This window comes from Gigantopelta aegis, unplaced genomic scaffold, assembly GCF_016097555.1.
Source record: "Gigantopelta aegis isolate Gae_Host unplaced genomic scaffold, Gae_host_genome ctg2248_pilon_pilon, whole genome shotgun sequence".
Taxonomy (NCBI): Eukaryota; Metazoa; Mollusca; class Gastropoda; order Neomphalida; family Peltospiridae; genus Gigantopelta; species Gigantopelta aegis.
In genome coordinates, this window is record NW_024532881.1 from 53,453 (window position 1) to 77,150 (window position 23,698).

The following is a 23,698-nucleotide window of genomic DNA, read 5'->3' on the forward strand; positions in this document are numbered from 1 at the left end:
CTGTTACCTAGCAACTGATAACATTGTCCTAATATTATATCAGGAGGGAAAGTATGATCACTTAGAAAACACATTAGATTTGCTACTTTTTTAGGAGTAAAATATCATAGTTGCAACTACTCTCTTAGAGGTTCCAGACTACCTTCACTATTATCAACCATATTTTTCTCTTGATAGATCCTATATAGTCCTGTCTAGATTGGCCTGAGTATTATGTTGAAGAACTGATCCAGTACCTACAGTATAGTGGTAGTATCCACGTGTAAAACACAGGAAGAAGTGGACTGAGGTTGTACCATTGCATAAGTTTGGTAAATGAAAAATTATGTCTGTATACACAATTGGCTGTTGTATTAATATCAATAGCTTTCAGTACAGTTTAGTCAAGTCCTGTCTTCTTAGTGTCATCCTCCAATACCTACAAGAAGTCAATCACTTGCAAAAGTCCCTACAAGCATTGAGCATTAGAGTGTCATTTGATTGCACTTTTATTATTGTTACTTATGTTCCCAAAATCTCAACTCTCGAAACACCGTATCTCAAAATATCAACTTCTAAAAATGTCAACTCCCAAAAGTCAACTTTTATTACTGTATTAGAAGTAGCTTTTAGAAAATAACTTGGTGTACATTATTAGTAATTGACCATACTGCAGACTGCAGTCCCTATAAATTTCAATTTAGGATTATATATAGCATTATGGTCTTTGATGTTTCAAGTCAAACAGTTCAGTATATAAAAGCACAGTTTTAGTAGTTTCCATACATTTACATTGATACTCTAAAGGATACTGTAAGTGACATTACAAGATGCTATTGCAACCCAGCTCCCAAGTCTCACATCCATCAATCCTCAGTATATTAAAAAACATCAACAAACGTTTCCAGCTCTAAGAGAGATAGAAACTAGTGAAACTTTCCTTGAGTCAATACTGTGGCATACATTATAGCTTTGAATTACTATTAATACTGTCATGGCTTCCTAGTTAAAATTGGACCTAGGTTCAATTTTTGCATGCAAAATTTGTCCCTAGGTCCAAATTTTGCAACACCCGGACCAAATTTTTCGTGACAATCCATCCTTGTCTTGTAACTTGTTTCTGAGGCTTTTTGATTTTTGAATTTGAGTTTAGTAGTTTGTTTATATCTTTCCATCCACTTTGAAGCAAAAGCAAAAGCCTCTTACTGTAATGTACAACGAAATAATATTATCAAAAAGAGTTGTGGCCAGGTCATCATCAAGATTATTTTATTATGCATAAGCAGTCCCACCAAAATTGTACTCCGTCATTGGTTGTGAGGAAGGCTCTTTTGAAAGATGGCTTTGTAGGTAGAGCAAAAATTCAGTCACAACCAATGACGGAGTACAATTTTGGTGGGACTGCTTATGCATAATAAATAATCTTGATGATGACCTGGCCACAACTCTTTTTGATAATATTATTTCGTTGTACATTACAGTAAGAGGCTTTTGCTTTGCTTCAAAGTGGATGGAAAGATATAAACAACTACAAAAACTCAAATTCAAAAATCAAAAAGCCTCAGAAACAAGTTACAAGACAAGGATTAATATATATATATATATATAACACTCTACTAAGTTTTGATATTTATATTTTAAGCATAATTAATACTTTATTCTGAACTGAGTAGTTAGTATTTATATATCTTATATAGCTTTACATACTTAACATTCCAAACTAGGAGAAGGCGTGTTAATTAGGTGATAACTATTAAGTTTCCAAATCCCTCTACCTACTATCTATGGTATTAGGGAAGTCGACATATAATGGGATTCTTAGAGCTAACCTTATTAATGCCCAGTACTAGTGCTTCTAGAGTCGAGGAAGGGAATTAGAAGCTTCGGGAAAAGTATACGCGGTCTACATTGACAGTCTATCTATAACAGACCATTTATTGATTGGACTTTATTGTAAGTCATTTAAACCTAAAATTAATGTATTCAATTAATCATCTTTTCCCTTTCTTTTAGAGTAATACCATGGTCAAGCTATCCTTGTTGTTTACTGTCCTGTTACTAGTCATCAGTAGCTGGTCTAGTCCAATTCCCCCAGCAAAATGCTCTCCCACAATCTCAATTGGTATAGAAAAGATTTTTATTGGGGATATTCTAAAAAACCACAAGTGTAAAGCAACTGAACAGTTCATGGTATTATATACAGAGGAAGAAATATTTAATGAAGAAGTTCTACATAATGATAAGGCCCAAAGTGTTTGTGCTGGCTTATCTTCATTAGTCTTATATGGTGAAAAGCACCAAATGTTTGACAAAGTTTGTAAAGATGCTACCTTTACAGAGACTGAGGTAAGACATTAGACTAGTCAGTTTGCATGGTATTTGCTGCATCCCCCCCCCCCCCTTATTTTTATGTAAATAAGACAATCATTCTGTTTCTTGTTTTGAAGATATCAATTTTAAAGTAAACCATGACTTTTGATATTGGAGAGATAAAATAGACACTACAAATGTTAGAAGGCATGGAAACAGCTAGCTAACCTAAGAGAAGCTTCCAATTTCTAAATCACACTTGTTGATATAGTGCTTGTGGTAATGGTTGATAAAATTTATTGGTAGATCCTATCAAGTTCACCTAAGTCTCGCTGTTCTTCTCATCATTTTCACTTTGTTAAAGATTCATACCTACATCTTTTACTCGATCTTACCTCTCTCACAATAAGTCCTTACTTCTTCTGCTCCTTCTAATCTGTGGTGATGTTGAAGTCAACCCTGGCCTTTCTGATGATATTGTCAAATGCGCAGCAAAAAACACAAGGTTAAAACTACCTGCAATGGTTGTATCAACTACAATACAAATTGGCTATATTAACCTACATGTAATTGAGTGACACTTCTGGGTAACTTTAACTAAAATGGGTTATTTAACTAAGTTGGTTGAAACTACCCTGTTGACTGACTGACACTATAACTAGGTTAAGTAGTTTAACACCAAAATTAACAATGTAATCCTGTTATTAAAAACAAATTGGTAAAAGGGAGAAAAAGCAATATATTAGTTTACATAACATAGTGTTTTTAGATAAATATAAGTCAAACCATCTGTTAGTTTATGACCATGATAAACATTATAATCAAATAAATCAGATATTAATGACTGGTGTGAAGAAATAGAAATGACATAGGTATAATAATGCACTTAAAATATCATTTTGTCATTTCAACCATTGTCCTTGTTACCAGAATCTCATCAAGTTGATGTAAGCCCAATATTGAGTTACCACAAAGCCAAAAACTGGTCTAACTTAATATGTGAAAATCCAACTAGAAGCCAAAAGTACTCTTTGTAGTTTATTGTCCAATAACTGAAATTATGAGGGAGAGGTAGATACTATTTCAACTTAACTAACTAGTTAGCTCAGTTGAATAGTATCTACTTATAGCTTCAATTGAAGCCATGATTCGACTACTATAGCAAAGTGGGTGTAAAAGCAATCTGGTTGTAGATGTAATTAGTTTGCTTCATGCTTATTGAGTTACACTAGTATTGGCTTTGGAGCAACTTTGAATTGGGCTTACATCATATTGATGTAACTGTAGTAGTGAAGACCTTATTTAAAATGACAACATGCTTTTTTCAGTGTGGCTATCAAAATAAAGTACATTACATGATGAAACCCAAAAGAACATGTCACCACCAATGATTTACATTAACAATATTAGTTATAACAACCTATTTTGTTAGTTATGATAACTGCAACATATGTTATAATCAAAACCTACTAGTGTTACAGTAACCACAGTGCATGAGTTAAAGTAACAGCAATTGTTACCCTCAATTACTTATGTCAGATGTTACTTTAACTATAGGTGTGGGTTATAACCACCAATACATTTGATAGTTGTTTTAACTATTATTTTCATTGGGTTATTTTAACCCAAGACATGGGTTACCTGAGTTGCAGGTGTTTTGACATAAAAGTTTGGGTACTTTCTACCCATCACTTTTTACTGTGTGCGTAGGCTCTTCAACTGAAGAATCAGGTCTTATATTTACAATGCTCATAACATCCTTTCTAATTGTCAGTTTGGTTTTTGACCGGATTTTCAATTGAAACAGCTCTATTATCTATTGTCAATTCTTGGTTTTCTTCACTGGGATCTCAAAATGCAGTCTGTGCAGTTTTCTTTGATCTCGCTAAAGCATTTGACTCTGTCCCTCACAAACCCCTACTGGACACCTTATCTTTGCTTGACCTTCCTCCTCTTCTTTTGTCTTGGCTCCATAGTTATCTGAAAAGCCGTACTCAACAAGTAATCATAAATGGTTCTCTATCTTTTAAATCTCAAGTCACCTCTGGCGTGCCCCCATGCAAGATTCCATTCTTAGCCTCTCTTATTAATCATCTACATAAATGACATTGCTAAACTGCCCCTCCTCTCTTCAGCCACCCTCACTCTTTATGCTGATGACATTCTTCTCTCACAAGAAATTTTCTTCTCCAACTTCAATGTTCACTGTTCAATCCAACATCAATCTTATCTCATCATGGATTACCTCTCGTCATCTCACCATCAACTCTAAAAAAAAAACAATACATGATTGTCTCTCGTAAGTCTCCCTCTTTTCTAACCTCCCTCTCTCCTCTTTTCTTAAATGGTTCTCAACTTGAACGAGTCAATTCATTTAAGTATCTTGGTGTTATTATCACCTCTAATTTATCATGTCTTCTCACATCCATCTGTCTACTCTAAAGCTCATCAAACCATTGGGATCATCTACCGTAACTTCTATAAGCATGCTTCTCCTCATACTCTTCTCACTCTGTATTGCTCTTTTGTCATTCCCTATTTTTCCTATTGCTCCTCTGTTTGAGACCCACCCATATCTTCCACTAATTATGAAATTCTCGAGAAAACCCAACACTTTGCTCTAAAAAATGTGCTCTCATAAATGGGACAATGATTACTCATCTCTTCTCTCCACTTTTAACCTTCCAACCCTCTCAATTCGTCGCTCTATTTCCAAATTATGTCTTCTCTATAAAATCACTAACAACCTCCCTTTATTTTCCTTCTGGTATTTTCATCACAAACCTCTGCCAAGTTATGCTTCTTGTCACTTTGATCCTCTCACCTTTACCATCCCTTTTTCTCACTCATCTGCTTCACAAAACTCATTCGTCCCTTCTGTTCTCTCTCTGTGGAATTCACTTCCTTCTCATATGAAATCTAGCTCATCTCTAATCACTTTTAAATCTAATGTAAATATGGCTTCTTTACTAACCATCAACTGACCATCACTTATCACACTAAAACTTATCATATACTATCAATCACTTATTTATCTCTGTGTTATTAATGATACTATATCCTGTACTTTAATATATTAATTTTGTTTTATTTATTATTGCTCTATTCTGTTTGTACCCTTTAAACTAACAGTAGCTATTTGGCATTCATTTTGTCAATAAAAAAAGAACATAGAGAATAGTCTTTATGCAGTATCTCTATGAACAATCATACTACCACTAAGTAACTTCAAATCCAGTGTTGCTATGTACATGATACACTTAATATAGGACACAATATTGTAGCTACCTTCATTGTTATATTGTTGTATTTATTTTATTTACTAGGATTTTTGTAAAGTGTTCTTTACACAATAAAATAAAGGAATTAGCTCGCCAGTCACTTTCATCTGGTTTACCTGCTACTTATATCAATGCTCTTCAGTCATTGATTGAATTGGATGAAGCTAGTTGTAATGCTGCATGTGGTCGTCTCAAGAGTGAGATGTTTCTATGCTAGTTCAACTTGGACAATCATTTGTATCTGTGGTCATCAGATAAAGGTATCATTAATACAATGTAGTTGTATCAAATTTTGAGAAAATTAGTTATTCAAATAAATTTTATAAATTCATTTATGTCCATAAATGACAACACACCATGAGAAGTACTTTATTACAGTTAATAATCATTCAAAATGGACATATGCACATAACATGTAACTGAAGCCAATCTTAGAACACCTGTTACTCACAAATCATGTCATGTGGGAAGCCTGGTTGATTGTTAATAATTGATCACAATTATCTTAACTGTATTGACTGATCAAAGCTTCTGATTAAGAAATGTCTTCAAGCAGTTCCATAGCTTCTGCTAACTCTTCAGTTTTCAAAGTTAGCAATAATACAGTCCCAAGCTTACAGCAATAGTAGTACCATCAAAATAATGTTTATAACATTCTTATTTGTCTTGCATCAGTATTATCAGTTAAAACCACACCCATTAGTGAACTATTGTGCAACTGTTATGAGAAGTTGCTTGCACCAAAATTCTAAAATCAAATTCAACTCACAAAATGCTCAAAATGTATTCATTAAATTTACAATTGAATTCCTTTACAGTAGTAGACACATTTGTTTTAGCAATCACATGATGTTGTTTGATGTTTTTGATGTTAAATAATGTAATGTAATCTGTATTGATATTATAGTTTATATATCTAATATGAGGTAGTACACCCTATATCTACATACTCTTGTCTTAGACTCATTAATGTGTTTTATAGTAAAACAACAATATAAATCAACCAAATTATTTTGTGAAAATTGTCCTAAGACTTTTGATGGCTGTGTTGTTCCTATATAGGACTTATAAATTGATAGTCATACCCCCATACTTGAGTGATAGTCATAACCATTTGAAGTGCTCATGGTAGCAATAACTAAATTCATTGATTGTGATCTTCCTCAGTGATTACTGTATGTAGAGGAATTTCATTTATTGGCTTTGAAATAATCTAATAAACAATGCAAATAGATATACAAGTATATATATATGTATATATCATGTGGCCCAAAAATAATACTAGGACCACTTGACATACATAATATGTCAGGTAGAAAAAAACTGTTGTTTGAGATATCATTTCTTCCAAAGAAGATAAAGAGCACTCAACAAAAAGCAAAACAAATGTACTTAAGGCTATAACACTTAGTTGTGGCACATAATTATCATTGTTGTTATTATTATTGCTATTATTATTATTATTATTATTATTATTATTAATACTATATTAATGATATCAATATAGGTATTAATATAGACCAGACAATTGTAATTAAAATATCTTAGTATAAGAGTATAGGTAAAATGAGATATAGAACATGCTCATCAAAGATGTACTTATCATGCTTACTTTGTAGTTAATCCATTTGTAATGTTCATTTAGGTAGTAATGTGTTTGAGGAAAAGACAGACAACAAGGATACTATGAAGGATAAGGAACCTGTTACTTCCTCTAAAACATTTGTGAATGAGACAGGTAATTAATAATATATAATATGTTACAATATTTATTGGTTATTTGATAAAGGGTCTCCTCTAAAGGACCTAACAACAAAGGGCAAGGTCCCAAATTACCTAGGACAAAGAGACAGCTTCCTCAAATCAAAGAGGGCCATCTTACCAACAAGGAGGCCAAAGCAACCTTCATATAATCCTAATCAAGGAAGACAAGGTTGAATCAAAATCAAGGAGGACCATCTTACCAACAAGAGGATCCCAAAGCAATTTCCATATAATTCAAATCAAGAAGACAAGGCTGGAATCAAAATCAAGGAGCCCAAAGACCAACCTCCATATTATCCAAATCAAGGAAGACAAGGCTGGAATCAAAATCAAGGAGGACCATCTTACCAACAGGAGGCCAAGGCAACCTCCATCTAATCCAAATCAAGGAAGACAAGGTTGGAATCAAAATCAAGGAGGACCATCTTACCAACAAAGAGGCCAAAAAGCAATTTCCATATAATTCTAATCAAGGAAGACAAGGCTGGAATCAAAATCAAGGAGCCCAAAGACACCTCCATCTAATCCAAATCAAGGAAGACAAGGCTGGAATCAAAATGGAGGACCATCTTACCAACAAAGAGGCCAAAAGCAATTTCCATATAATTCAAATCAAGAAGAACAAGGCTGGAATCAAAATCAAGGAGGACCATCTTACCAACAAGGAGGCCAAAGGCAACCTTCTTATAATCCAAACCAAGGAAGACAAGGGTGGAGGAATCCTTATCCAAATCAAGGAGGCCAGAATCTAATCCCATCGCAAGGGGGCCTGAAACAACCCTCATCTTACCCAAGTCAAGTAGGAAAAGGTTTGAATACACAATACCATCCTAGTCAAGGGAATAAGCAAAATCCAAATCAAGGAGGACAAGTTCAAGATAAAAAAAAACAGATCAAAAACTAATAATGTCACTAGTGGAGATGTCAGACTAAATCTGAGAAGAACAAAGATACTAATCTTGGTGAAGCTCCTGAAGTGACTGATGGACCAAAGGAACCGTTGAACCCCTTTAAATTAGTATTCCTCTGATAATGGAAATGCTCCTCATAATCTGAACAATGATAATCTTTGAACTATTATTGCTACAACTACTGACTCAGATTAATGATTGTAATTAACATCCATTTATTCTAGTTTATCTAGTTATTTGTTAACTTAATGAACATTGTGTGATATTTTCTTTACAATTTTTAATTATAGTAACTTTCTTCAGCCAGTGATTTTGATTTGAAACAATGTAATAATTATGTTTTTAAAAAAATATATAAAACATTATTTAGTTAGTAATAAATAGCGTAGCAATGTAGCTACAACTAAAACATTAACACTGTTACCTAGCAACCGATAACATTGTCCTAACGTTATATCAGGAGGGAAAGTATGATCACTTGGAAAACACATTAGATTTGCTACTTCTTTAGGAGTAAAATATCGTAGTTGCAACTCTCTCTTAGAGGTTCCAGACTGCCTTCACTGTTATCAGCCATCTTTTTCTCTTGATAGATCCTATATAGTCTGTCTAGATTGGCCTGAGTATTATGTTGAAGAACTGATCCAGTACCTACAGTATAGTGTAGTATCCACGTGTAAAACAACAGGAAGAAGTGGACTGAGGTTGTACTATATCTAATGCCATTGCATACTTTGAAGAACTTTATTAGGAACTAAAATATTGAATGAGTTCTACTTCAGAGAGGTTCTAGAAAATCTGATATTGGTTTAATTACATGAGCTAATTTTAGAGGTGTTTGTTTGTGTTTGGGAACATCATCATCAATACAAGTCTCTCTATCTTTGGCATGAGAGTATCAATCAGTTTCTGACTGTTCTATAGCAGTAACATATGGTATTGTTTCATACTCAGAACTAGTATCAGTATATAATACTGAGCACAATGTATTTCCATCAGTACTTTGAATGCTAGTAAACTCAGACAAGTTAGAAGGTAAGTACTGTGTAATAATGTCAATAGATTGATAAGGATGTGATGGTAGATCCACACTAAAGGATAATGGCTGTAGTCGAGCTAACAGATAATAACGTAATCTTGAATTAGGTATGCCAAACTGTTTGGGAGACAATAAAAACTCTTGCACTTTATATCCAATTTTCTTTAGGACAGCCAGGAAATGATCTCTAGTTTGTGATACTTCAAAGCCTTGAACATTTTCCATCATCAGATATTGTGGTACATTCTTCATCTCCACTAAAACTTGCATTAAATGAAAGAAACTATCTGTCCTGTGATCAGCAGAATCTTCTTCTTTCCTTGCCTGGTAAATGGCTGACACGGAGGAGAAAGAGTGAATATATCTGCTGACAATAAGTCCAGTTCCTTTGCTGTTAAAAAAACCTGATATGTTTCTTTGGAAAAGTTTGGTAGTTGGAAAATTGTGTCTGTATACACAATTGCTGTTGTATTAATATCAATAGCTTTCAGTACAGTTAAGTCAAGTCCTGTCTTCTTGACAGCGTAGTGCCATCCTCCATACCTGCATAGAATTCAATCACTTGCAAAGGTTCCATCAATCTCGGAAGTATTGGGCATTAATTAGACCCCGTATGATTTGGCACTCTTATTAATGCCCAGTGCTTCTACAGCGATTAAAGAGAATTAGAAGCTTCAGGAAAAGTACACGCGGTCTACATTGAGTGTATCTAAATTCGTTATAACAGACCATTTATTGATTGGACTTTATTGTAAGTCAATTAAACCTAAATGTATTCAATTTAATCATCTTTTCCCTTTCTTTTAGAGTAATACCATGGTCAAGCTATCCTTGTTGTTTACTGTCCTGTTACTAGTCATCAGTAGCTGGTCTAGTCCAATTCCCTCAGCAAAGTGCTCTCCCACAATCTCAATTGGTATAGAAAAGATTTTTATTGGGGATATTCTAAAAACCACAAGTGTAAAGCAACTGAACAGTTCATGGTATTATATACAGAGGAAGAAATATTAATGAAGAATTTCTACATAATGATAAGGCCCAAAGTGTTTGTGCTGGCTTATCTTCATTAGTCTTATATGGTGAAAAGCACCAAATGTTTGACAAAGTTTGTAAAGATGCTACCTTTACAGAGACTGAGGTAAGACCTTAGTCTAGTCAGTTTGCCACACCCCCTTGGTTTCATGTGAACGAGACAATAATCATTTTGTTTTGAAGATATCAATTTTAAAGCAAACCATGACTTTTTGAGATTGGAGAGATAAAATAGACACTACAAATGTTAGAAGCCTATAAACAGCTAGCTAACCTAAGAGAAACTTCAAATTTCTAAATCGCACCTGTTGATGTAGTGCTTGTGGTAATAGTTAATATTCATTGGTTGTCATGCATCATTACTTAACATTTATTCTTTGTTGCATACAAAAAGGGTTGTCTTTAAGAAATAATTATGTAAGAGTCACTAATCCCAAGGTAGCTCAAAGGAGCACCACCTCTAGGAGCACACTCTCCCTAAAATATCATCTGAAGTCACTTTTTAACCTTGTAGTCTATCATGAACATAGGATTAGAGTCTTTATGCAGTATCTATATGAACAATCATACTACCACTAAGTAATAGAATTAAGGACAGGATCTGCACCCTTACAACAATACCTTTACATTTCAACAATTATACAAGTATGCCAGCATTAAAAGCTAATGATATAAAACTTCAAATTCCAGTGGTTGCTATGTACATGATACACTTAATATAGGACAATTATTGTAGCTACCTTCATTGTTATATTGTTGTATTTATTTTATTTACTAGGATTTTTGTAAAGTGTTTTTACACAATAAAAATGAAGGAATTAGCTCGCCAGTCACTTTCATCTGGTTTTACCTGCTACTTATATCAATGCTCTTCAGTCATTGGATGAAGCTACTTGTAATGCTGCATGTGGTGGTCTCAAGAGTGAGATGTGTTCTATGCTAGTTCAACTTGGACAAGCATTTGTGTCCTGTGTCATCAGATAAAGGTATCATTAATACAATGTAGTTGTATCAAATTTGAGAAAATTACTTATTCAAATAAATTTTATAACACATGACCACCTTATAATATTCATAAAGCTTTCATATCCTGCTATAATGTTGCTGTTGCTTTGGCTCATATGAATCTCTCCCAGATGTTTTATTGTATTTTCAGTTATGACTTACAGCAGGAGCACATGATAGACAACAGTTAGTTATGAGAGTTGGATGCTCCTTAATGTCGCTTTGTGACACTTATGTGCTCTTGCAGATAGTCATGAAAGAAACCTTTGAAATAGAAGAGAGGTTTAAAATTATAGCATGCATTGGTTGTCATTGTCAAATATTTAACTGTCTAGCATTTTAAGTTCCTACAACTATAAATAAATTTTATAAATTCATTCATGTCTATAAGCAAACAACACATCAGGGGAAGTACTCTATTACAGTTAATAATCATTAAAATGGACATACACACATAACATGTAACTGAAGCCAATATTAGGACACCTGACACTCACAAATCAATCAATGTGGGCAAAGACTGGTTGATTGTTAATAAGTGATCACAATTATTCTTACTTTTCTGACTGATCAAAGCTTCTGATTGAGAAAATATCTGAGCAGTCCATAGCTTCTGCTAAGTGCTAACTCTCCAGTTTTCAAAGTTAGCAATAATACAGCCCCATTCAGCAACAGTAGTACCATCAAATAATGTCAGGATGATTTTACAATTATATTCTCATTTCTATTACATCAGTATTATCTGCTAAAACCACACCCATTAGTGAACTGCTGTGCAACTGTTATGAATTTGCACAAAAAGTTTTAATTGAATTCAAACTTACAAAATGCACAAAATTTATTCAATTGAATTCCTTTACAGTTAGTAGACATGTTTGTTTTAGCAATCACATGATGTTGTGTTGATGTTGTTTGATGTTACATAATGTAATGTAATCTATACTGATATTATAAATTATATATCTAATATAGAGCACTACACCCTACATACTCTACATAATAGGTCTTAGACTCATTAGCTGTGTTTATAGTAAAACAAAGATATAATTCAAACAAAAATATTTTGTGAAAAATTGTCTTAAGACTTTTGATGCTCTTGTTGTTGCTATAAAGGACTTATGTTGTAAGTGAGAGTCATGCAAAGTGCTTGTGGTAGCACTAATTAAGTTCATTGATTGTGACGTTCATCTCTGATTACTTAATTTCATTTATTGACTTTGAAAGTTGCATACAACAAATCTAATAAAACAATGTAAATTGACATACAAATATATATACAATAAAGTATATATCATGTGGCCAAAAATAATACTAGGACTCTTGATATATTATAATATGTTAAGTGGAAAAAAATTGTTGTTTTGAGATGTCATTACTTCCAAAAAAGATAAAGAGACCAGTCAGCAAAAAGCAAAACAAATGCACTTAAGTCTAAAACATTTTAGTTGATTTCATTATTATTATTATTATTATTATTAATACTATATTAATGATATCAATATAGGTATTAATATAGACAGACAATTGTGATTAAAATATCTTAGTATAGAGTTTAGGTAAAATGAGATATAGAACATGCTCATCAAAAGATGTACTTATGCTTCACTTGTAGTTAATCCATTTTGTAATGTTCATTTAGGTAGTAATGTGTTAGAAGAAAAGTCAGGTAACAAGGATACTGTGAAGGACAAGGACCTATTACTTCCCTCTAAAACATTTGTGAACAAGACAGGTGATTAATAGTATATAATATGTGACAATATTTATTTGTTGTTTTGATAAAGGGTCATCTTTTCATTATATAAAAGCTCGTGAGAATGGAAGTAGAAAAATCTCTCAAAGTGATAGTAATGTTTGCCCCAGACCAGCACACCACAGGTCAGAGAGGGCCTAACACAAAGGGCAAGGTCCAAATACCTAGGACAAAGACAAGGACCATCTTACCAACAAGGAGGCCAAAAGCAATCTCCATATTATCCAAATCAAGGAAGACAAGGTTGGAATCAAAATCAAGGAGGACCATCTACCAAACAAGGAGGCCAAAGGCAACCTTCAGATTATCCAAATCAAGGAAGACAAGGTTGGAATCAAAATCAGGAGGACCATCTTACCAACAAGGAGGCCAAAGGCAACCTCCATCTAATCCAAATCAAGGAAGACAAGGTTGGAATCAAAATCAAGGAGGACCATCTTACAACAAAGAGGCCAAAAGCAATTTCCATATATTCAAATCAAGGAAGACAAGGCTGGAAATCAAAATCAAGGAGCCCAAAGGCAACCTCCATCTAATCCAAATCAAGGAAGACAAGGCTGAATCAAATGGAGAACCATCTTACCAACAAAGAGGCCAAAAGCAATTTCCATATAATTCAAATCAAGGAAGACAGGCTGGAATCAAAATCAAGGAGCCCAAAGGCAACCTCCATCTAATCCAAACCAAGGAATACAAAGCTGGAATCAAAATGGAGGACCATATTACCAACAAAGAGGCCAAAAGCAATTTCCATATAATTCAAATCAAGGAAGACAAGGCTGGAATCAAAATCAAGGAGGACCATCTTACCAACAAGGAGGCCAAAGGCAACCTCCATCTAATCTAGATCAAGGAAGACAAGGCTGGAAGAACACTATTCAAAATCAAGGAGCCCAAAAGAACCCTTGTCTAACCCAATACAAGTAGGAAAGACTCGAAGACTAAATCCAGGAGAATAGGCAAACTCAAATCAAGATAAAACCCAAGATTTTTAGATCAAACTAATAATGTTCCTAGTGGAGATGTCAAGACAACCAACAATTCTATTAATGGTTCAAACTAATAAAAATAATTCAATTGAACCACCTACTCTATCTAAGACCTCATCTCCTCTTAATACACACAAATAATACTGTTTTGGTCAGACTAAAACCAGAGAAGAACAAAGATGCTAATCTTGGTGAAGCTCCTGAAGTGACTGATGGACCAAAGGAACCTGTGACCCCCTTTGATTTAGGACTCTCTGATAAGCGGAAATGCTCCTCCTAATATGAACGATGATCATCTTTGGGACGATAAACTGCGGACCAGGTAAGTGTGATAGTTTTGATCTCAGTGGGATATCATACCATAATGATATAGCCAAATACCATTTCTCAGGCCTATTTTTAGGGTTATTTTTTATGATGTTTTGTATTTAGAGAGTCATTTTATATAATTATAATAATAATATGTTATTATTAGGTGAAGGTAATATTCCTCCAGTCGATGATAATACACCCAAAGCACAGCCCACAACACAAGTAATTACTACAAAACAACAACAGGTAAGATCAGTATAATTACAAGGCTAGCTATATATTATTATTTTAGCCTCTCAAGACGTAATTGTTGATGAAGAGGAGACATATTCATGGATATGGGACATGGCACTTTTATTACCATCTTTCTCTCTTTGCTGTTATAGTAGTTGTTGCTTATTTCTTGATTCATCACAATCGCAAGAAAGTAAGTCTGTAGTATTATTCCTATATATGTATTTATTGTTATATTTTAGCTTCGTGAGGGAGTGTCTGGTTATGTCTCTGGGAAGAATCGGCCAGAAGACTCCCCCCCCCCCCCCCCCCACCCCCCCGTGAATATCGTGCCTCTAAGTCAGCAATAATGAACAAGTCTTAAATACAGACCTTTATGCACAATCTTATTTCTTTTTACTAAGCCTACAACTGATGTTCCTTGTTGCCAATATTATATAATAAGTAATAACCGTTTCAGTAATGTCAATTGGTAATGTGTGGTTTGTATCTCATCGACTTGATGTACCAAATTGAGCAAAGTAGTCTTCATTTGGTGGGTTAGTGTACACTTCACAATTCATCACGTCTTGTCTGGAGGAAGAATTTATGTAATTATTTTTCCAGTGTTGTCATAATCCTGGTACCTTGCTCGTTGTCAGCAGCCAGTTGCTTATTCTCTGTAGCTAGTTCTTTTTGAATTGCTCTCTTTGTTTTCTTAGTCTGTAATTCTAGTAATAAACCTGCTCTAGCTTCTGCTAATCTCTTCTCTCCCATTCTCTCTCTAACTCTTGCTCTTCTTTCAGTATTCTCTGTTAGTAAAATGTTAAAATAATATTCCCTCATGTGTATTATTGCATACCAATTTCTCATAGTCTCTGTAAGGCTTGTGTATGCAGTATATCACTGACTTGACTTGGACTCATTCCTTTCCAACGATCAGGTATAACTCTAAAACAAAAAGAGAGTATTAATAATTTTCCTCATGTTAGCTTGTACCGATGAGGTCCAAAAGCACTCTGAGCTACAGCTGGATTCTCTGTCAACATATCACCATGAATGTGATTACTCCATTTCAATAAAGTTATCGTCTTGTTCTTGAGCAAGACTTGTTGCTGCAGTGCAGCTTTCTCTTTGAACTAAAAGTTAATGTGAATAGGTACTGATAGTGTGTACTAGTTCTACTGACCAAAGCCTGATTGTAGTCTTTAATGGCTACATTAAGAGCTCGGCGTGTGCTTCATCATCAGCTTCAGCCAATTCTACAGCTCTCTGGTCCATTTCTACTGCTTTCATATTATACAACTGATCTCCTTTCTTTTGTTCCATTGAAAGACGTTTCTTTTCGCTAATTTGTTGACATCAACCATTCCCTAAATAAAAACGTATTTATCATATGCTCTGTCCAGTTGCATTTTACGTTATCTGTTCTTTCTGTAGATCTTTCCTACTATCATATTGGAGATCCTCACCAGAGAATACCTGCATTCCTGATATACTCAGACAAGGGTCCTCATCAGAAATCTAATGAGGATGTATTATGTATGTAATATAACAGATATGTGGCTTACTCTAGCTGGTACATCTTTCTGTTTAAAATCTGGATCATTCAAGTCAATTCTAGTCTATCTTCAATTCTTTGATTCTCTTTGCGAATATTCTACAAGTGGACTGTGAGATTGATACCATACTAATTAAATACAATACAATACAATAATTAATAATACAATACAATTGTTTACATTGTAAACACTTTGTTTGTGTTGTACTCACTTTGTTTAATGCTTGTATTTCCTTCTCTTTACGTTGTTGCATAATCTCTGCTATTTTATCTGTACGCTTATTTCATTAGCTAATACATAAAGATACATGTAATAATACAAATGTATATAAAATTTACATGTAAGAATTATTATTTTTACCAAATGCCATGTGCGTTGCTTCTCAATTTCTTCTCTTTGTTTCGTCCTTTTATCTGATCATCTAAAGCTTCTATATCCATCTAAAGAATACAAAGTGTATATCTCTACTTGACTTTATGCTTACACCAATGGTCCTCTGTCTAGCATTAAATATCCTGCTCTGCCTCTGTTTTTCCATGTTTTGGCGTCTTTCAATGGCAGCAGCTTCTCGTGCATCCACTGCTACATCTAATTTATACATTGTATCGGAAATTCAGTGATAGAGAAAATTTAATGACAAGTGCAGTTTGGCATTTGCTAGCGTTGTTATGGTAACAAGTCAAGGCCCGAACTGCATAGCCACGCCCTTCTAATTAACCGTGGCTAAAAGTACACGGAATACATCATGGGAGGCAAGCAAAGTGTTCCTGAGGAGCCTACAGATGAGAATAATGATCAACCCCAGCACAATAGAAGAGTGAGATTATACATTGATATTGATCAGCAAAAAAATGGCCTATTTTATATTCACCTGATTATGATATCTCATTTTGGGGACTGGAAGGCATTCATCCTTTTGATAGTACAAAATGGAGACGTATATTTCAAATGTTAATTGACCAGGGGATGGTGAGAGGATCTGAAGGGACAAGATCCAAACCATTAGAAGCCTCTGAAGAGGACCTTTTAATGGTTCATACTCCAGAATACATACAAAGTTTAAAGGTAAATCCGTCATGATGGTATTTAGTAATTATGATGATCTATTATAATTGTGTCATCTTTTATTATAATAGATAAGTACTATTTGAGTGCATTTGTGGTAATTTAAAACACAAGAGATGTGATCAAGTGACAAAAGGTTTTTACGCTTCATCATCTACTTGACTATTTACATACCTTATGTGTGTATTAAGTTGTAATTGCAAACATCACTTTTCTGGTTCAGTGTTGAAATTTTATTACTAATTTATTATACAATTGTTAAAGTTGTCTTTAGCTATTCCTTTAACAAACTGAGACAAAGTGATGACTACATTGCTTTGAGACAAATTTTCTGTCCAATATTATACAACATGACCAACATTATACTGACAATACTTTGATCAACTTATACATTAAACAATAAATTTAGTTAATATGATTTGATTGTACATATATATTTGTTAGTATAGGATTTAACTTTAATCCATACTGTGACTACAAACATAATAAGTTATTACATAATATAATATGATGATAATGTCCTGATTATTCTAAGCTACTCTACTATTCAGCTAAAGTGATAAGGACTGTCATAATATAATCATTTCTTTTGTAGACTAGTGCTAACGTGGCAGTAGTTGTTGAAGTACCTCCTGTTGCTATACTACCTAATTTTGTGGTACAAATAAAATGTTAAGACCTTTTCGTTATCAGACTGGGTGGAACTATACTGGTAAGATGGATGAATGGATGAATGAATGGATGCATAGATGGATAGATAGATGGATGGATCGATTTGATGGACATATTCATTGTATCAAATTTTTAACAATATCATTTGTACTTTTTAGGCTGGGGAAGTTAGCTAAAGAACGTGGCTGGGCTATTAATATTGGTATATTCAAAATGCATTCTGTAAATAATAATTAAATTTTATTAATTGTATAGGAGGAGGATTCCATCATTGTTGCAGTGAAGAAGGAGGTGGATTCTGTGCATATGCTGATATAACATTAGCTATCAAGGTAGGCTATGTTATGACAACATTGTTGTATTGTCTCTCCCTCCAGTTTTATGTTTCAACATCTGGAGGGCATTGCTAAGTCATGATAGTGGACTTTGATGCTCATCAGGTGAGTATCGTATTTTACACACATGCCTAGAAAGTACATCACTAATTAACCAGTCTCTTACAATAAAGAATATAGTTAGACAATATAATGATAATTATTATGATTGTTGTGGTCACCTTTGCCTGAGTGAGGTATGTTCAATATAACTCATTCTCTACAATCTCTGTAAACAATCTAGTTAACTTGTTTATTTCTTTGCTTCTATCTCATAGCTAATAATATATCTAAGATGTCATTTTAACTGTACTATTATTTAAAAAGTATCTTTTAGCAATTGATGCTTACAAGCTATGTATTATAAACTGTCACTCTATACTTGCTTTCTATTAGAAAATGATTAAAATGTACTGAATGTGAATTTGTAGTACATCACTTTAGTTGCTTAGTTTTTGTGATTAATAACATTGTCGTTTTTTTATATACCATATATGGTCGTTAATGATTAACTCAAGGGTAATGGACATGAGAGAGACTTCATGGAAGATGATAGAGTGTACATTATGGATATGTATAATCGTTGGATCTATCCTAATGATGTCAGAGCTAAAGGTATGTATATATTCTGTTGTGGATTTTCTAATTAATTACAGGAGTACATAATGAGAAGGATAAAGGAGAATGAATTCTCCTTAAATGCCGGATATAGCTTTTGGGAGTTGTGTTATTATATATAGACTAGACCACAATAAAGTAGTTTTATGACTTCCTTTATTGTGGTCTAGTCTATATATAATAATTTCAAAAAACTCTACCTGGCATTTAGAGGAGTTTCATCTTCCTTTGTCCTTCCATCTTCTCATTAATGTTATTGAAAGTGACAAATAATTTGTGAGTATTACAGTGGCACTCAAAAGAGTTTCAGCCACCCACGTGTTTCTCATTAAAAAATAGTACTTAAGGTTATTTTCTGAGACAATGGCGCAGTACTTGATAGAACATCTTACAGCTGCTCAGTTTACGTCTATCAAAGCTGTTTACACAGGAGCAATTAGAGCAGCGCTTATAAATAACTTGTTTTAAAGTCCTTGACTTACAAAGAGTGTGCCTGGAAACAATTAGAAAAAAGCTGACCACAACATGCGCAGAGGAAAACCCACCAGTGAGTTCCAGAGAGGTCAAATTATAGCTTTGCGCCAAATTAAAACTGTCATCTAGGACTATATCGAAACAATTAAAAATACCAAAAAAAGTACAATAAATGATATTATCCAAAAAATACAAGGAAAAATAAATCAGTAACTGATGAACCACAAATAAAAAAGAGTTGGACGTCCCAAATTATCTTCAACACGAGAAGATAGAAGTCTCGTATTAAAGTCAATTTGAGATCGTAAACTAACAGCACCTCTTCTGAAAAATATATGGAAGGAGGAAGATAATGTCATGGCTTCCTCAAGTACAGTGAAGAGAAGACTGATAGATGCCAGATAAATGGTAGAATATCTGAGAAGGAAACCATTGTTACTGCCGAGACAAAAACAACAACGTCTCCAATGGGCAAAGGAACACAGGGACTGGACAGAGTATATGTGGAGTGAAGTTGTATGGTCTGATGAGTCCAAGTTTAATGTCTTCCATAGTGATGGTCGAATGTACATACGAACGTAGACTATCAGAAGAATTCAATGAGAATTGTATACAGGGTACAGTAAAGCGCATGGTGGTGGTAGTGTGATGGTGTGGGGATGTATCTGTGGCAATGAAAAGGACATATTAGTACAAGTCAAAGGCAAGATGGATAGATTTCAGTATTTAGAAATACTAGAAAGTGCAATGATTCCATCAGCCGTGAGGTTTGGACTACATCTTCATGCATGACAATGCATCTTGCCACAAGGCTCATGTAATAACAGATTGGATGAATGAAAATGATGTTAATTGTACTACATGGCCAGCACAATCTCCAGACTTAAACCCAATAGAGAACTTATGGGACTATTTAGAGAGGAAACTAGAAAAATTGCCAACAACAACTCTCTCTCAATTATGGGACACACTAAATGATCTTTGGGAGAATATACCATCAGAGATAATACAAAACCTGGTATCGTCAATGCCACGAAGAATTGAAGCTGTTATCAAGCAGAGGTGGGCACACAAAGTACTAGATATCTTTACTTACAAAAGATATTATTTTATTTCTTTTTTGTCAAAAAAAACACGATAATAAACATCATTCTAGTTTAAAACACAGATATTACAAAACCCTAAAGTTTCTCACAACTTCTTATGTAATTGTAACTGACTCCATACCACTCAGTGTTAGGCTTTCTCTTCAAAAAATAGCACAGAAACAGTACACGTGTAGTTGTGGTTAATTAAATAAACTCAAATAATGCAACTTCTGTGTGAGTTGAATGCCACTGTATATGCTTCTAAAGGCTGTCCCAAGACAGAACAGGTCATTCAATCAAAAAGAAGCATGACATGAGCAGATAGTTCAGATGACAAGTTTTGTCTACAACTGAAATATTAAGTAATTGATCTTAATGCAATAACAGGATCCCCAACTGTCCCAAGAGACCTACCTGCATTTAATCAATTGAGTAGGGGTTTCGGCACTTTTTTCCTCCTGTCTTTTCTGTCTATTTCATTATGTGCTTAATCTAAGTAGTATAGTTAGTAGCAGTCACTATAATTGTTACATGTATCCTGTACAAACTCAATAATAATGTACACAGTAGTCACTAGTGATTATTACATTAAAAAGAACATAGAATGAAGTAGATAAACATGCATACACTTTTCTATACATGTTTTCCAAGTTGTATATTATGTACTCATACATGTACAAGATTTATATGCTCTACATTATTTAGTACATGTTACAATGCTAAGTTTGAAACATGACTTTAGCAAGACTATAATTGAAAAAGATTATTATATATTGTTTTGGAAGATATTGACTTCACAATGAAACACTGTCAGAGCTACAAAGATTGCATAATGTGTCAGTGGAAAAGTAATTACTATAGAATGTTAGTAATATAGAAGAGCAAACTAGTAAGGAGCTTCAAGGATTGTCAGTCACACCATTGTTTGTACTGTTCACACTTTGGATTAATAGATTCATAGGTTGCTATATGTGTTGCCAGTTAAAAGATGTAGTTTACTTGCTCTTGTAAGTTGTATACAACATATATTCAAACAATGACAACATAACCTGTTAGATAACAACTTCTGGATGTTGCATGAGCCAAGCAGAAAAACACGTGTCTTGAAATTAGCAACAATATCTTGTACATTATAATTATAAGTAATTTATAATCTGTAAGCCTTATGTCTCAATATAAACACTCATGGCTAGAGATAACAGACTATACATTAGACAATTATACTATACACTATAATATTGTGTTTCTGGTTTTCCAGTAATTATAAGATAATTATTAAAACCACACTAGGAAGAGTACCAGCTGTGTTTGTGGTAGCAGTATTGATTACCATTCACTAGATCATTCCATACAAGCTAGCTCATGTGTCCTGTCATATGAAGTGTGTCAACTGTTTTTATTGTGTAATTTTGCTTACTAAATACCTCTCAAGACATAACTACATATTTTGCTACCACATGCTATAAAGTTGATATAGTTTAACTTAATGTCATAACAACTAACTTTATATCATTACATTTTTGGGTGCAGTTTAAAACAACATCGTGATTTCCATCTTAGTGAGGTCTGGTGAGACATTGTCGCTTGAATAGATGTAATTATGATAACTATACAAGGTCTTGTTGTACTATGATTGAGAGAATCTCTTAGTATATAAATTACTAAGTTATATTTTTTCAAAACAGTAACATAACTTACTTATTATCAGTTGATATCTGTTATAATGAACTCATTCTAGTTACATAACAAGATTTAACAATTATATATTATAATAATAACTATTGTTTAGTTTTCCAATAAATGTGTATGATTGTTCAAACTATATGCTTAATGCTGGAGAGTGTTTTGGAAGTAATATTGTCACTGTATGCATTCCATACAAGCTAGCTCATATGTCCTATCATATGAAGTGTGTCAATTGTCTTATTGTGTAACATGAGCAGATATAGCAATTTATTATGTCTCTATATAATATACAATGAATATTAATTGTCTGGTATTGAGTTGTTATTATATTTTGGTTATCCTCAAGAGTTTCTATTGAAATAGTGTCAAAATTAAAACAAGATAGCAGATATAGCAATGCAAATTTCACTTTTGATAGTTCATATTTATCTTATCAGTGTTCCTACTTCAATCAAATATTAGAGTTTCTCTTCTAATATGACTATATAATAAAAATGTGTTTATAATTTTATTCTATTACTCTAATTGTTTAAGTGTATATGTGCTATCATTTGTGCTCAGCAACTAGTTATATAAATGGAAATAATACTACAATATCATTTGTTTATGGTAGCATTTGAGAGTTTATTGTAATAGATTGTTAACAAAACTATTTCTTCTTCTCTATATAGCTGCTATCAGAGGATGAAGATAGAACTTGATGTACATACTGGTAATGAGACATATTGGGACATATTAGACGTAAATTACCACAAGCTCTAGAGCAATTCAACCTGACATTGTTGGTTATGAATGCTGGTGAGTCAGTCACTCTATAACGATTACTTAATTAGCAACATTTGATTGAAGTGTACTAGGAAATATACATTATTATTATCATTGTAGGCACTGAGGTTTTACTGGGTGATCCATTAGGAATTCTTGACATCACTGATGAGGCAAGTTATTATCTGTAACTTTACTGATCTTTCTGTCCGTCTATCATCCTTTTACTTAAATAAATGAATTTTAAAAATCTTTTATAACTTATTTCTATGATTAGATGTCATTGTAACTTCATGTTTTTTAAAACTAAATATTGTCAATGTAATTATAAACTTTTTAACTTCTTTTAAGTCTCTCTAATTACAGGGTGTCCGTACAGAGAGATGAACTTGTTTTTCAGACTGTTAGAAATAGAGGTATTCCGATATTTCATGCTCACATCAGGTGGTACCAGGTAAGTGGTGTATGTAGCATCAACTAATTTAAATACTCCCCTCTCTCTCTATCTCTCTCTCTCCGCTCTCTCTTTCCTCTCTCATCTCTCTCTCTCTCTCTGGATTCTCTCGCCAGGGACCTCTCTCATCTCTCTCTCTCCCCTCTCTTCTCTCTTCTCTCTCCCTCTATCTCTCTCTCTCTCTCGCTCTCTCTCTCTCTCTCCTCTCTTCTCTCTCTCTCTCTCTCGTCTCTCTCTCGTCTGGCTGTAGAGGAAACAATGCTCAGTTATAGCTCAATCAATTCTTAATCTTCATCAACAACAACTGATAACCATCTCCAGATCCAAGACCTCTGTAGATCTAGAAGAAGAG

General features: G+C 33.7%; 2 protein-coding genes and 1 pseudogene across 2 annotated transcripts; 1 reads left to right on the plus strand and 2 right to left on the minus strand.

Annotated features, from left to right (window-relative positions):
- Positions 1-8,607: 8,607 nt before the first annotated feature.
- On the minus strand, positions 8,608-11,929 carry LOC121391375 (tRNA (cytosine(38)-C(5))-methyltransferase-like). The gene is given in 6 exon segments (XM_041523030.1): positions 8,608-8,807; positions 8,810-8,911; positions 8,914-8,987; positions 9,289-9,601; positions 9,604-9,827; positions 11,880-11,929. Coding segments are annotated over 6 exon segments (963 nt in total).
- A 3,528-nt stretch (positions 11,930-15,457) lies between these two features.
- LOC121391376 (RIB43A-like with coiled-coils protein 2) lies at positions 15,458-16,751 on the minus strand. Its single transcript, XM_041523031.1, has 6 exons — positions 16,635-16,751; positions 16,525-16,590; positions 16,009-16,112; positions 15,855-15,936; positions 15,588-15,727; positions 15,458-15,539 (listed from the first exon to the last, which is right to left on the minus strand). Exons 1-6 carry the CDS (start codon positions 16,749-16,751, stop codon positions 15,458-15,460), a joined length of 591 nt encoding a protein of 196 aa, XP_041378965.1.
- A 144-nt stretch (positions 16,752-16,895) lies between these two features.
- LOC121391377 lies at positions 16,896-23,346 on the plus strand (annotated as a pseudogene).
- The last annotated feature ends 352 nt before the right edge of the window (positions 23,347-23,698 follow it).

Coding starts and splice junctions, on each gene's coding strand:
- LOC121391376 (XM_041523031.1), bottom strand. CDS start 16,751: ATGTATAAATTAGATGTAGCAGTGGATGCACGAGAAGCTGCTGCCATT. Junction 16,591..16,634: donor CTAGACAGAGGACCATTGGT/GTAAGCATAAAG, acceptor TGTATTCTTTAG/ATGGATATAGAAGCTTTAGA. Junction 15,728..15,854: donor TAGAAATGGACCAGAGAGCT/GTAGAATTGGCT, acceptor ATTAACTTTTAG/TTCAAAGAGAAAGCTGCACT.